The 16,108-nt window shown below is 43.7% G+C and overlaps 1 protein-coding gene across 6 annotated transcripts in view; it reads right to left on the reverse strand.

The window, feature by feature from the left end:
- Positions 1-15,759, reverse strand: part of SLC8A1 (solute carrier family 8 member A1) — a 344,018-nt gene extending 328,259 nt beyond the window's left edge. For 3 of the 6 annotated variants that reach the window (XM_024753505.1, XM_024753504.1, XM_024753508.1), the window contains exon 1: positions 15,189-15,400. Coding sequence is in view for 1 of the 6 variants with exons in the window: in XM_024753503.1 (XP_024609271.1) it covers positions 14,795-14,863 (69 nt within the window). In the remaining 5 variants the exon portion in view is untranslated. Of the gene's footprint in view, positions 1-14,794; positions 14,988-15,188; positions 15,401-15,625 lie in introns of those variants that run through there. The other 3 variants (XM_024753507.1, XM_024753503.1, XM_024753506.1) reach the window with 3 other exon arrangements.
- Positions 15,760-16,108: the final 349 nt, after the last annotated feature.

Here is a 16,108-nt window from a genome sequence, read left to right on the forward strand (position 1 = left end):
TTCTTTCTTCATTTTTTGTCTCCATTCTTTTAGGGTCTTGCCTCTATCATCAGATTCAAAGAGATCTCTACCTGACTCTCCCCACTGTCTCAATATATATTTTCATGAAAATTAAGCAGGAAGTAGCGGCCACTGATATGTTGGTCTGCTGCCTGGCCTTCTTCTGCCCTGATCTACTGAATGCTGTAACACGGGGTAGGCTGATCTTCATGGTGGTTTCAGATCAACTCTTAACATCCACAGCTAGCTCTTACTTAGGAATATCCATTATTACATCATCCAAATGAACCTTCAGCACAGTAGCAAGAATACTCACATTATCTTCTGCTATTTATTTATTTGTAAATTTATTTATTTATTTGTCTTTATTTTTGGCTGTATTGGGTCTTCATTACTGCGCACGGGCTTTCTCTATCTGTAGTGAGCGGGGGCTACTCTTTGTTGCAGTGCGCGGGCTTCTCATTGTCGTGGCTTCTCTTGTTGCAGAGCACAGGCTCAGTAGTTGTGGCACACGGGCTTAGGTGCTCCGCAGCATGTGGGATCTTCCCAGGCCAGGGATCGAACCCATATGCCCTGCATTGGCAGGTGGATTCTTAACTACTGCACCACCAGGGAAGCCCTCACTTTAAAACAAACCAAACAGCCCCAGAACCTAGAGATGGCAGACCTGAATGGAACTGACAAAGGATGGTGAACAGGTATCAAACTGAGTAAGCCCAGCCACCTATGTTGAAGGGAGAGGTCACAAAAATGGATGTATGTACTTGCAAGACAGATCTTTATCAAAACTGCCACAGTGGAGGTCCAACGAGTAGCTAGGCAGTGCAGCAGTGAAAGACTATGGCGGTTTTGACTACAAGGAGAACGGACTCAGACAGAAGGAATACCTCTGGCATTCTCACCAGTCCTATGCTTGGGGCAGCCTAATCTCATTCTGCTGACTGGCAGCTGGGGTTATTCCAAGGAACTCCCTGACTCTCCATCAGGACCTGGAATCCCCTTCTATGTGATTCTTGCTGACTGAAAGCCTCAAAGCTAAGCAATGAATCTGTTTCTAAGGCAACAGTAAAGCAACCATAAATTCTTATCCACTATGGATGCAAGCACTTCCAAATGCTTCTAGACAAAGAGATGATGCCAGAGGATGACTTTTCTTATCTGATCATCCACTGAGGGTGCCAATTACCGTTCTGGCCCTCAACCTCAGGCCATCAGGCCGTGACCACACTTCAGAAAGGAGCTCGTTCAGTTTCCACAACGACTCTCTGCTATTACTGTTTTTTTTCTTTCCAAAGAGAGTTGCTTCTTTGCTGCCTGATAAATGAGGACAGGTCCTCTAGGAGACAAGCTGTGAGACATCACATAAGGGGCTCAAGCCCTCCTGCCTAAGCTTACAAGACTGGAGTCAGGACCCTGTCCCATCTCAGAAAACACCCACCTCATTCATCAAAGGTAGCAACTGAGGTGACAGGCAACGTGGCCCATAAAGAAAGATGGATTTAGGATTTAGGATAATGAATATGTTATTGAAAAGTCATGAGACCCTTTTCCTGTACTTTGTTTTTTGATATAGAAATTACTTTTTAATGAAGTATAGTTGATTTACAATGTTGTGTTAATTTCTGCTGTACAGCGAAGTGACTCAGTTATACACAGATATGCACTCTTTTTTATATTCTTTTCCATTATGGTTTACCCCCGGATATTGAATATAGTTTCCTGTGCTATATGGTAGGACCTTGTTGTTTATGCATTCTATATGTAATAGTTTGCGTCTACTAACCCCAAGCTTCCACTCCATCCCTTCCCCACCCTCCACCCCCTTGGCAACCACAAGTCTGTTCTCTATGCCTGTGAGTCCTAGAACTTATTACTTTTTATACACTATATAATTTATTTAATGGTTCTGCTTATTGTCTCTCTCTCTCTCTCTGTTTCTCTCTTTCTCTTTCTCTCTAACAGATGTCAACTCTGTAAGAGTAGGGATTTCTGTCTCTTTTGTTCACCCAGTTCCGAGAGCAGAGGCTGCTGTATGGAAGATGCACAGCACCTGCTTTTATTAAATGAATAAAATATTTCTCATTGGGCCACGTGCTGACTCACCAAATCTCTGATGCGGAATCAGAATCCGAGGGCTGAACCCAGGCATATGCATTTAGAAATGTTCCTTATGTAAAAGGGATGCCCCTAAACTGAGCAGAGGCCGGTGTCAGACTGAAAAGCCAATGTCAGTGTTGGGTAGAGGAGACGAATTGTGATTCAGTCATTCACAGAGAACCTCAGGCTAGAAAACATGATCTCCAGCATCAAGAGAGGGGCTGGGACCCTGACATCTTCCCCAGCACCTGGTAGTTGGTCCTCCTATACCAGCCCTGGCTTGCTGATTTCTTCTGGAATGCCAAGATCGTCTGCTCCGTTGAGAGGGTCCTAATATTTTGCACATCCTCAAGGGAGCATATCTTCTTCTCCTTTCAGGACACTAAAAAGACATCTAGTCAAACACCAACCCCCAATCATCTCTATTACAGAGGCCCCATAAAAGGGAAAGAGCACGAAGCATTTAAATATATTACCTCTGCATTCGGACGTGGATATATGGGTAGAAGGAAGAAAGGTGGAGAATAGAGTCTTCCAATGGAAGGAAGAATTTGAAGGGAAGATACTCTGCTAATCTTGGTCTCCATGTAGAGTCAGCCAGGACGATCCTCAGATTTGTTCTGCCAGGACCAAGGGCAGTGGAAGGGCCCCCTCAGGGGCCTTTATGACAATCATAACTGCCACCACTGACTGAGCACTTGCTTGGTCCCAGGTGCTCTATTGATTACTCTGCATTCGCTATCTTTTCTGACAATATTGCAAGGAGGTATTGTCATTCCCATTTTACAAACGAGAACAATAAATCGTTCATCAAACTAAACCGGGCTGAAATCATACGAATATAAGTGACAGACAGGATTTAAATCCAGGCATTTTGCATGATAACCAGAATGCTTTCCAAAACGGCAGGACCTTTTCGTTTGTTTTCACTACACAGGTTAACAATACCGTTCCATCTTAGCAACTTACTTAGGTACTTAGTGTGGAATAAACTTCCCAGGCTGCCCCTCCTTCCCACCTGAATAAATGTGTGTCGTTTGTATCATCTCATTCACGTTTCCCTCTCCTGTCTCATGCCTGCCCACCCCGCAAGAAAGGCTTTTGTAAGCACTCCTATTCATCACGTAGCAAGGGAAAGAGGATCCACTTGGGGGATCATCAGCTAAAATCTGAGGTCTGAAATCCCTCCAAAGTCATGCAATAATCTCAAGGTTTTTCCATTCAGTCAGGAGAAAAGAAAATAGAGAATGAAATCCTAGCCATGAACAAGCAAAACTAAAATCAAAGAGGGCAATGCAGAAAGCTGGGGAGAATGATATTGAATTTTAGCCTAACAAGGAAGTTAATACTTGGCCCTAAAAACAATAAGTCAATATTTTTTCGAGAATCTCAATGCAGCAGCCCACAAATTTACTGTCTTGGGGTCAAGACACTAATTTTTAACTGTTAAGTAATCCAAATAAAAGGGAGAACAACACATTCATTCATGGGTTTGTCTGCCAAGTTTTTCTTAGCCACTCGTATATGCCAGATACCATGTTACAAAGATGAATAAGATAATATCCCCCCAAAAAAAAAAAAAAAAAAAAAAAGATAATATCCCCAAAGAAGCTCACATTCTAGTGGGGCCTTACAAGAGTCAAGGAGTGAGTCCTCTTTCTGGAAGACATAACTCTTTCATTACTAGGGGATCACAGAAGAGGAGAGATTTTCCAGGGATTCAGACAGCGAGACCGTGACTACACCTGGATGCTCTCAAAGTGGACCACCTAGTTCCCAGGTTAACATATCTGGGGTCTTGGGGTCATAAAACTGGGCTTCTAGAAACCTCCAACTGCTCAGCATACAGTCCTGCAATCAAAAGATTTCAAATGTAGTGCATTCCCGGAGGAGGGCCTTGGATCGCCCTTTCTGTACTCTGAATCTTTCAGGGGCCTTGTGTTGGACAATGGTTACTATTTCGGGTAATAATTTGGTCACCATCCACCCTGAAGAGAAAGAGCAGCCTTTCTTTGATGTTCAACCTTACACACTGAAAAAAAAAAAAAAAAAAAAAAAAAAAGAATGCATTTGTTTCTGGGTCACCAAAAAAGATTTCCTACCTAAAAATATTTTCCACACTAGCTTGTTGACATTTCGCCTTCAGACCTTTGTTTCAGTGAAGTATAGCCCTCCTGGTATTTCTAGTTCTAAGAGAGTGGATCATTCATTCATTTGTTCCTCAAACAATTATTGAGGGCTTCTATGTGCAAAGCACCAGACCAAACACCGTGGGAAGTACAAAGATGATTGACTCATGGCCCCTGTTTCTGATGAATTTACAGTCTTCCAGTAATAGTTACTCAAACGACCATGAATAGAAGAATATGGAAAATTCCATAAAAGGAGGGGACTAGAAGGATGACAGAAGTCGGAGAGAGTTGAGGACATTCCAGAAGGAAGCAATGATATGACAAAAGGCATAGAACAATGCTTTTTCCACTTCAGGTCACCTAAGGATCATCTGGAAAACTCACTGAAGTGCAGACAACTGGGCCCTATCACCAGATACACAGTATGTCTAAGGAGGAACCCCCAAATTTGAATTTTCCCGAGCACCCTAGGTGATTCTGATATGGATGGTCTTGGCATTGGCATGTAGGGTAGAAAGGCAGAACTGGGTAGGAGGAAAAAACTGGCATAAAGGGCATCCGGCATGTTTAGCAAACAAAGACTGGAGAGCAGAGGACTTAAATAAGGTCCTTGATGGAAGGCAGTACCTTAAAATTAGAAGATAGCGTTTGTTGTAATATCAGTAAGGTGTTGATATGAAATAGTGTATCAGATGGGCTCTCGTTGTCACAGATTGGGACTCCAGACAGCATCAAGATATGAAGCCCCTTGGTGACTGTGTGTGTGAGGTAAGAGAAAAATGGACCCTAACAGGAGATCAACAGGGCCCCCCAAAGAGGAGATTAAATCATTGGGAGTAACTTACATGTACTTCGTAATTTTGCCAAGGGTTTGTTCTGCTTTCCTTAAGGAGAAACAGCTAAGGATGGCTAGGACTCCACATAGACACAGGACAAAGAACCAGATCCACAGAAGTCTTCAAGAGACCTTCTAATCAGGTTCTGTCCACAAGCCCTGAACAGAGGTCAACAGTACACAGCAACAAAAACCCCAAACTGGAAGGCTTAGGTGGTGAGGAAAGCTGTGCTCTTTACATGAGAGGCTTTGGATGGAGCCTCACCAACTCCCCTGTTCCTTCAACTCAAGGGTAAATCTTTGCAGTCCCTCTTCTGGCTTTCTAGTCTGCCTCTTGCGACTGGGGATGTTTAACACAGACTCCAATTTCAAGCTATGTGATAGGAACATGCAGATGTCTTTTTAAAAAAAATCCTTTTTAATAAGGAAAATACTGGTTATGTGAAGAGAGGCTGGTGAATTTCATCAGCTTTCTCCCTGAGTCATTAAGCTTCATCTTCGAGCAGATATCTGTTTGGGGGATACGACCCTATCAACTCGAAGTTTGTAGGTCTTTTATATTTTCCTGCATAGTCAAAAAGCATAATCCTTTAAAGAATAAGATGCTCTTGAGGAGAACAGAAGTAGGAAATAAAAAGAAATTAAAAAAAAAAAAAAAACCTCAAGTTGATACTCACATAATGGTAACCCTTCATCAATATTCTAAAGTTCCTGACAATATACACAGTGACATGGGCCTAAAACTAGGTGTGTATGTATATACAAAAAATCCATTTTTTAAATGGAAGCAGCTTAAAAAGGAACTAACCAAATTTTGGTTTACAGAAATAAATTGAGTAGCTTTTTGGGAGGGAAAATATGACCTTTTTACACAAAACCCTGAACACAGTTTATGAAACATACAGTTTCTCTACTAGGTAAGGTATCTAGTGAACATGTCCTTTAAACCAATCCCATACACCTGTATTTGAAGAATTGTTTAAATATTGGCTTATGGCTTATGGTTTTAATGTTGGTAACTATGCCACAACTATTATGTTGTCTTTTTGTGATAGGTGAGGATTACATAGGAGCTTTTGAAAAAGAGAAAAAATTTAGTGGAGAAAGAAATACTCATCATTTAATCATTTCATTAACAAGTGAAAATAGTAACCTGCCTATTAAGCCCTTGCTTAAGCAAGGACTGTTTTCACCAGGATCAATGACTAATGAGAGAACATGCATTCCTTCCTTCATTCAGCAAACACTGAATGTCTATTATACATCTGGCAAGATACGCGGGGCTAGAACCATGAACTAAACAAGACACAATCTCTCTCTTCCCTGAATTTATTATCTAGATGGGAAGACAGATGATAGATGTTCATTTAAATTGTTACAGAAAGAAGCATTTATTAATTGATAAATGCTACGAAGGAAAAACACAGTCCTACAAGAGTCAGTAATGGAGAACCTGACCTACTAGGGTATTAGGGAAGACTGATGATGAAATAACATGAGTCAAAACTTTTTAAAAGACACTCAGCAGCAAGTCAGGCTAAAGGTTGCTGTAGTGCAAGGCCTTAGGTTAACACTTATGCAATTACCCTTCTCTGTAATGGGATTACTCACAGACCTACCTTCTTAGATATGCTGGGCGTTGAGATCATGTTTAGACAATACTAAAAACAGTTTCCGTAATTTACATGAGAGTTTTCCCCTCTGAGGTCATAGTCAGACAGTTGAAATTAATTGCATGCTGCTAGGGGCAATATAGTCGCTGGTCTAGGAGCCAAAAGAAATGAGTGCTGGTCTTGGCTCTCACCTGCCAGTCATGTGGCCTTGGACAAGTCATTTTCCCTTTCTCAGCCTGATCTGTAAAGCTGAGGAATTTGGCTAACAACCCAAAGCTATGATATTCTGATCCCTCACTTTGGCATTCAAGGTCATCATCTACAATATGTTGCCTAACTCCCCAGGCTTACTGTTCCTGGTAGACAACTGAGCTACTAAATAAAAATTACCCAAATATGCACCCTGTTTTTCTTTCTCATGCTTTTCTACCCGTCCTCCATGACCCATCTCGAATGTCCAATTCCCCTTCATTAAAATGCTTTCAGTGCTAGGAAGGCCCCTAAAAGTCATCTAACGTTGCCCCTTCCCCTTTTTCCCCCACATGAAAACTCAGGCCATCATAACTTAAAAGACTTTTTCAAAGCCATGCATCTCAGAAGTGACAGAGCCAGGCTCTACAACAAGGTATCTAAGTTTCTAGGCCAGATCTCTTCCCACGACACCAACCCCTATTGCTGGGTTTCCTGCAGCCCCCTAAGATGGCCTGTGTGTATCTCTTACAATCTGTGTCTCAAGGGAGGCTCAAGAGGGAGGGGATATGGGGACACGTGTATGCATATGACTGATTCGCTTTGTTGTACAACAGAAACTAACATGGTATTGTGAAGCAACTATACTACAATAAAGATCTATTAAAAAAAAAGAGCTGGCAAACTGTGGCCAACAGGTCATATTTAGCCCACCACCTGTTTTTATAATGCCTATTTAATTTTTTTTACATTTTGAAATGATTGAAAAAAATTTTTAAAAACAATATTTCATGACATGAAAATTATATGATGTTCAAATTTCAGTGTAAGTAAACAATGTTTTACAGAACACAGCATGTTCACGCATTTAAGTATCGTCAATGGCTTTCATGCTACAACAGCAGTGTTGAGTAGCTGTGACAGGCTCTGTGGTCCACAAAGCCAAAAATACTTATTATGTGGCCTTTAAAAAACAGCTTTGTGACCTTTGGTGTAGTCCTTATGTATGCCCTTATTTTCGAGCTCTCCATGGCGACCTTCGCAATTAGCATGTCCACATCAAGGAGCACAGGTAGAAACAGTGCTCTCTCACTGGTCATCTCTCAAGTAGTAAGGACCAATCCTCACTGAGCACTCATGTGCCAGAGGCAGTTCCAAATGTTTTACAAGCATTAATGTATTATTCCTCACAAAACCCCCATAAGGCTCTTTACTACTATTACTCTCATTTAATAGATGAAGAAAATGAGGCACAGAAAAGTTAAGGATCTTACACAATGTTAAATATGCCATTTGTTGAATTCAAACAAATATTAAAACTAACATGATATGCCTGCTGACCTCAGAGAACTCTGGTCTGAGTACCATAGGGAACTTCATTGCTTTTGTCAATATCCTCGATATAGAAGCAAAGTCATAGTTTTCTTTCCACCTGAGGAAATCACTGCTAGACATCCACGGACTCCTGAGGCCAGAAAACACAGGCACATTTCTAGAGGGCTTCTATATTATCAAAGAAAAAAGGGAGATGTAACTTTGGTGAAATGACTTCAGAGTCATAGATCTAGATTCAATAATGTCCCATTTCACTTCTATTGAGTCATTTAATTTCATGTGGCCTCCATTTGCTTATTTGTTAATTAAAAAACTAGATGATCTCTGATGTGCCTTCCAGTGCTAGCTATGGGTCTAAGCAGCATAAGCACTGATAAGGAGAAGTTCTAAAAAAGGGCCAGGGGCAGCTGCATGGCCAGAAGAAAGTGTGGAGTTAAGTTGGGGGCGGGGGGGGGAAAAAACAGACATCAACTCACAAATTTCAGCTCCAGGAGGCTCACATCCCACAACATTTGAAAGGCAGATGGTTTTGGAAGAGTGACGACCTGCAACTTCTGAGGGACATGTGACAGATGACTGAGCCCCTCCCCAAGCTCTCTCCTTTTGCCCCTGGCTGATGTCACTCACTTTGGGGGCACTACCATGGTGCAGAGAGGAAGTGGAGGCTGGCGTGTAGAGTAAGCAGACCCATTCCCTAAACCAGCTGCAACTGGGTGCTATACATTGAACAGAGCAGAGCCAAAGGGGGCCCTGGGTCCTGTGCTTTAGGGGGAAGCGGAAGTGAGGAACTGGAGAAGCTCAAGGGAGAAAGCATCAGAGCCATTCAGTGCTCAAGAAAGAAAGAAAAACCACCTGTGATGGCCCAGAAAACATAACCGTCAAATTTAAGGTCTGTTCCTTGCTTCACCTCTCAGACTGATACAGCTTCTCTCCTCCAAGGCATGCTGGAAATTCATCAATTTTGGGTTCCCGTGTAAAATACATGTGAGCAGTGATTTATGCTAGCATCTGTTTCAGATCCACAGTTCCCATGGCATGGTCCTAACCGGGACATGCAGCTAGCCTGAAGTCTGGAAATGGCCCTAACCTTGCTCCGGGGTGGTCCTTGTCATAAATTAGCTGGGGCTGGTTTACATGTTTTAAAAATAGTGAGGCTTTATTTATTTGCAAAGTCCTTTCACTCTTTGAGAACCAACTAAAATGCTTCCTCCTCCTCCATGAAGCCTTTTCCAATGTACTCTTCTTCCTCTCAACTCTAAAGCACTGGGCTCAGATAGCTGCAGCCATCCATCTACCTCACTCAGCCCAGTGTTTAGGCGTTCTAGACCGTACATCCCTAAGAACAGGGAACACAGCGCAAAGAGCATGTTTTGCGCATGGCTTTGAAACAGCCTCAAAAACGGGTACCATCACCTATTCACTCTTGGACAAGTTATTTAACTGAGCCATAGTCATCAGCTTTAAGTCAAGATCAGGATGCTTTCTTGCAACGGTGTTAAGTGAGAAAACATGTACAAAGTGCTTAGACTGATGTCTGGAACATAATGGGTATTCAACCAACATCACATAACTCCTCTTCAGCGTCTGCATTCTCTGAAAAGCCCAGCGCAGTGCCTTGCATACACTGAGCGCTCAATAAATATCACAGTTGGGTTGAAGAAAATTGCTGAATCACTCTCTTGTCTGTTTGACTTCATTTCACATTAGATTCAACCAGGAAATTATTAAATTATTCTGACTTCACATGCAATGACATCTACAGAGTGATGATTTTTCTGTCTTTTCTAAAAAATTAAGACGGGGCTTCCCTGGTGGCGCAGTGGTTGAGAATCTGCCTGCCAATGCAGGGGACACGGGTTCGAGCCCTGGTCTGGGAAGATCCCACATGCCGTGGAGCAACTGGGCCCGTGAGCCACAACTACTGAGCCTGCGCGTCTGGAGCCTGTGCTCCGCAACAAGAGAGGCCGCGACAGTGAGAGGCCCGCGCCCCGCGATGAAGAGTGTACCCCGCTCGCCGCAACTAGAGAACGCCCTCGCACAGAAACAAAGACCCAACGCAGCCAAAAATAAATAAATAAATAAAAATTTAAAGTGACATGTCATTTTAAAAAAATAAATTAAAAATTAAGATGGACTCTAATATTTACATTTATGTTTCTACGTCTATTACATATGCAAAAAAAAAATTTGTCTGAACGAGAATCACACTAGTGTCCTAGGTTACTGGTATGAATATTCCAAAATGATACAGAAGCCATTCAAGATTTTAAGCATATGATTTCACACTGCGGGATATATTTCACCCATTTCTCAGAAGAGTAAATTTTCAAGAAAGATCAAATTTTTGTTACCTTTGCTGACCCAGAAGTAAAATTTCAAGGTGACAGTTTATCTTTGCCTCTGTCTGGCTACTCTCTACCCCCCCACACCCCACTTCAGCAGCCCGGTTCCCGGGTACTTCCCCATCAGAATGGCCCTCTGGGGGCACTAACTCGACAGCAACCCATTTCAAACTTCTTTCACTTCCTCTGCATCATCCTGTGTTCCAGCCCTCAGGACTTTACTGCCAGCTGATCTGATAAACCAATCCAAGTTAGTAAATGAACAGATGCGAATGCTTTGTGAGAAGGAATGGTAGCTCTTTCCTAGGTAATCTTGTTGCATTCTATTAGGGATCTACTAGATAGAATTATTTTATTCAAATGAATGTCTCTAACAGTGAAAATTTCTGATCCAACATTGGCCGGAGGATAAATGCTTTGAATCCAGGGATGTTTTGGGCTTCTCAAATCACTTTCTAGACAACTGCCTATAACATACTTGCCCCTGATCACAAACACACTTCCATCACTTCAGCTGCTTTCCATCACTTCAGGACTTTTCTCCTTCCCTACATTCTCCTCCTCCTCCTGAAATTGGCTAGAAAGTTTCAGGTAGAGAGAAAATGGGATTCTCGTGAACCTTGGTCTATCCTGTTACTTACTATACACTCTTGGCTGCGCCGATCAAAGGACAATCACAAATGTAGACATAAAACACATAGGGTTCAAAACATAGTTGACAACAAAGAGAGCCTACAACAAACACTTGAGGCCTCATGGGCTGCGAGCAACTGTCTTCCAAGTTGAGTCAACACACTAGAAAAAGATGCCTAGTCTCATCTGTATTCTCAACTGCTTGTGAGGAAATCATGCCAGTAAGAGTAGTTTACCCTAGGAGTCTCCAGTTCAGAAAATGAGCTGCTTGATTTACAAACCCTATTGAGAACCTAATCATTGATTAGTTGTTTTCAAAAATATGTGTTGTATATCTTTTGTGAAGTGTGTATGGTGTGTGTGTGTGCGCACGCACGTGCGTACGCATGTGCCCTTTGGCCCGCATGGGCCTGTGTGTGTGTATGTGTGTGTGTGCGTGTGAGAGGCTGAGGAGGGAGAGAGGGAGGCAGGAAGAGAGAGAAAAAGAGAGAGGACAGATGCAGACACATTCACACACAGGTATCTTTTGGAAGAGAAAAAAAGAAAACTGAAAATAATCCCACTGCACTTAATGAGGCCCCACTGGACTAGCCCTGAGTCTAAATCAGAGTCTCAGAGGCAAGACTCTGAAAGCTCACTTTCCCAGAACCCAGTCCATCTCAGTGGGTCAGACAGCACCTGACGTTTACTTCCACTAAATCTCAAGGACATCTCCAGGGGATAGACCTCCCTTTGTTCAGAGAGAAAATTGGAAGCAGCCAGTTCAGCAACCTACTGCCTTCGTTAGCATCAATTACCACTGAAAATTAGAACCTAAGTGATAGGGAGCTGAGGGAATGGATTCTGAAATCTAGGGAAAGTCAGGGAGAACACTTGCCACAAGAGGGAGCAGAAGAATTGGATCAGATGGGAGACCGTTTGGTAGAGGTTATGACAAGAGGTCTGACCATGAGGTATGGATGATACTGGAAGACGTTTTGACGAGACATTTATCCCTTAGAGGAAAAAAAAAAAAAGAGGATGGAAGGATCTGGAAGAAGTGAGATCTCAGCACCCTGATTCCTAAGTAGTTAGCAAACGTAAAGCAACAATTTTTAGAGAAAAGCAACATACATACATACAGCAAAAATATCAAGCATGCAAGATATGTGCTCCACCATCCTCTTTTAATTGTGTATTTCTTTTTCCAGATTTAATTTCTATTTCAATTTAGATCTTGTTTATTTCCACGCTGATGGGGCAGACTGCTTGCTTCTTACCTACATGCTTTTCTTCCTCTACCTGAAGTCATCACGGAGAAAGGGCCTCTGTTACTGAATTGCAACATGAAAATCAGATGGTACAGTCCTAAAATGCACTTACTTTGAGAAAAACCCATCCATGAGCTAAATGTATGCTTTGTACTTGCTTTAAAGGGGGAATGCAACTTCGTTGGATCTACAGAGCTTTTCTCACCATTTCTTTTGTCAAAGAAACAGATTAAGTACTTACAAGGAAGGAACTATGCGTTTACTTTGCAAGATAAATAAAAGTCTATTTTTATCTGATAAAAAACATCTTAAATATAGCTTGCTAACAAAATGCTGACGCTCTCCTGGAATATTTTATTTTCAACACATAATAAGTTTGAAAGAGCAATTAATGTAATTCCTGCAAATAGTCCTGTAGGTGTTACTGACTATACTTCACCTTCTTTTTGCAATTTCACCTTCCTTTTGTAATTTCATTTGGAGTTAAAGCACTGCTAGGGCTACGCATTTTTCTTCCCTTTCATGGTCAACAAAAGGGTTATCTAGTACTTAATCTTAATCCAAAATGATACAGTAGAAACCATTAAATAGTAATGATAAAGTAAATAGGTAGACGGTAGGTAGGTAGACAGGTACACAGATAGATAGATAGAAAGCACAGCCTTCATATTCTTTTAATTTGTTACATTCCTCTTCCAGCCCTGCTAAGCTTTTAAGACAGAGTAAAGGAAGTCTGATTGTCATGGACACTTACATTCTTTGCTGTCCCTGCACAGCTCAGTAGTGAACAACAGTTTACCTCTGTCCAGTTTTTTTCTTTTTCCCTGGGAATTTATCATGCCATATGTAATAAAAGAACCAGTTTAGGGGGGAAAAATTAAGGCTCCTTTTTTAGTAGGTGGGAGAAATCATAGCTAAAGAGCCCTCAGATCCAAATGGAATCCTTCAAGCAGGCAGAGTCCCTAAAATGAAAACCATTTAAGAAAACACATACTGCTTCTGATGAAATAAGTGGATCTTTCCCCACCTTCTCACTCTCAAGGCCCCAAAGATGGAGCGAGCTAGCTCTCTCTTCCTTCCTCCTTTTTTTCACGCGAGACTAACCTCACAATTAAGCAAGTTTAGCAAACCCATAGAGGTAAATTCAAGCAACACAGGATCTGAAAGAGGAGCCTCAAAGCAATCATTCCTATTCCAGCTTTGTTTTCTTTTCTGAAATGAATGAAACATCTAAATACATTTTCCTCCCTCTTTTCCTGACTTGCTGCACAAGTAGCTCTGAAAAAGAGAAAACGTGCGAGTGAGTGAGTGAGTGTGTGTGTGTGTGTGTGTGTGTATGTTGGGGAGTGTGGGTGGGAGGTATGCTTTCAGAATCCCCTCCTGGTTGCACCCCATTTCCCTTAGGAAATCTTCACACAGATGCTAGACTGTGGATGTTCAGTTGCTCCTATTTGGAGAGACCCAAGCTATGCCTTTAACCAGATCTGATCAGACTCTCCACCTACTCTACTAGCTCCTCCATGATAGGGATGCCTGTACTGTCTTTACATCCGTCATTTTTTAAAAAGCTTCTTCCACTTCACCTCCTACTGATATCCCTTTTTTTTTTTTCTTTTTTTAGTCTTTACACCTCCAGCAGGACAAAGTTTGTATTGTTATATTCACAACCACTAGTGGCTGACTAGCAGCAGACAGCGCCAGCAAGGGAGCCAGGCAAAGAGGGGTTAAACAAATACCTAGTGCAAAGCAGGACTTTCTTTCCAGCGACTGCGGACACCAAGCACATTGCTTTTTTCACAAAATTCTTTGTTAAATTTGATCACTCTGCTCCCAACCCAACCACTGCCACTTTGTCTGGAGAGGGAAATACGAATTGCCGGCCCAAGCCATTCATCAGTCAACACAATCCATAAGGGAAGGGGGAATTGAAAAACCACGGAGGCACACATACTATATTTTTAAAAGCATCGCCTGGGTGGATTTGGTTTCTGTAGCCTACCGTCCACCCATAAGACCTCCCTCTTCTTCATTAAGGAGGATCCAAGAAGGATATCCTCACGTCTCAGAACACAGACCATTTCCCCAAGAGCCAGCGAAGCTCCGGAGGCAGACAATGCAGCGGCAAAGTTCCCTTCGAATGTCCTGGGGAAAGATGCCTCTGCGCGCAGGATCCCCAACGCACACTCGGGCTGGGTGCCCAGAGACTGGGACCCTGCTGCCCACTCCCCCGCCGCTTCTCTCCCTTGCCTGTCCCCCCGCCCCGGCCACACCTCCCTCCTCTCCGCAGTCGATGCTGAAGGAGCACCCAGGGCTGGCCGGAAAAGAGGAGACTCGCGAGTGTGGCCTTGGGGAAGACCCCAGGGATTACCGGGAGGAGGGGTGACCGCGGAGCAGAGCCCAGTGGGTGGGGACGCCTGGATCCCCAGCAGCGTTGCATTCCGGGTGGACTTCGCTCTTCGCGCCCTGAATCCTTAAGCCCAGCGCGATGCAGGGTGCAGCATCTCTCCTCAGCAGCCCTTTCTTGCTCCGGCAGCCGGCACTGGCAGGCGGGCACCCTCAACGCCCAGACGCACCAGCCAGAGCAATTTCACTCCCCGAGAAGCGCGGACACCCCCAGAAAATGGGTGGGGACACACACAGACACACGCAATTTAGGAGCTGGTCCTTTGCCAAAGCGGAGGGAAGTGTAGCCTTCTGAACAAATGGAAAACAGTTGGCGGTATCTGACCAAATCCTTTCTGCTGCCCTTCCGAAGATCCTACCTGGTTTGGGGGAGTGCGGCTGGATCCTTCCCCCGTTCCTCCACGTTAGTAGGAAAGACGGCGCACTCCCTCCCTTTAAATAGCTCCCGAGCTGGGAAAGGTCGCTCCCATCTTCGGGGGGAAGCACAAAGCGGGCGGCGGCGGGCAAGCTCCCGTGCAGCGCCGGCGCGAGCAGGAGCGTCGGCGGCGGCAGGCAGCCGGTGCGCGCGGGCGGGAGGCAAAGCAATTCCAGCCTCCCAGCCTCGGCCGCTGAGAAGGTTTTTCGACGTCCTCCCGGCTCTCGGCCCCGCAGTGCGTCCCGGCCGCACGCTAGCGCTTTTCCCGGCGCCCAGCCCATGAAGTACACGCGCAGACCGACGCTGCAACTTTTCTTTGCCACCTTCCTCCCCTCACCCACAGACAGAACCGCCACCCCGGCTCGCCCACCCGTTTCTCACCTCTGAAATTGTTCAGCCAGATATATCTTTCTTCCTCCACTTTCTATCCCCCCGCTAAAGGAAGCTTTCCTTTAGCAGAGGGATTCGGGGATGTATCGATGATTTTCTCTGAAATCCTCACTCCGTGTTTTTCCTACTTACCAGACCTGCACAGCAATACGCTGGCTAGGAGCTGCTGACACAAGCAGATAAGGATTGCGGGCGGGGGTGGGGGGGGGGGGTTGTTAATTCCCCAGCCAAGAACTCCAAAAGATTCTCCCTTTTGGTATTTCCCTCAAAGATTGCAGCTCACTTGGGAATAAAGACCAAGAGGCTGCTTAATGTGAAAGCCTTGCAGCTTTTAAAACTACAGAGAAGAGTAAAAGCTGAGCATTAAGGTTAAGTTGGGAAAGATCTAATGCAGCAATCGACGAACCATTCATTGCCCTTTCCAAGAGAAGCATTATCATTGCCAATACATCACTTCGCCATAATTAATAAAGG

This window comes from Neophocaena asiaeorientalis, unplaced genomic scaffold, assembly GCF_003031525.2.
Source record: "Neophocaena asiaeorientalis asiaeorientalis breed wild unplaced genomic scaffold, Neophocaena_asiaeorientalis_V1.1 scaffold171, whole genome shotgun sequence".
NCBI classification, from domain to species: Eukaryota; Metazoa; Chordata; class Mammalia; order Artiodactyla; family Phocoenidae; genus Neophocaena; species Neophocaena asiaeorientalis.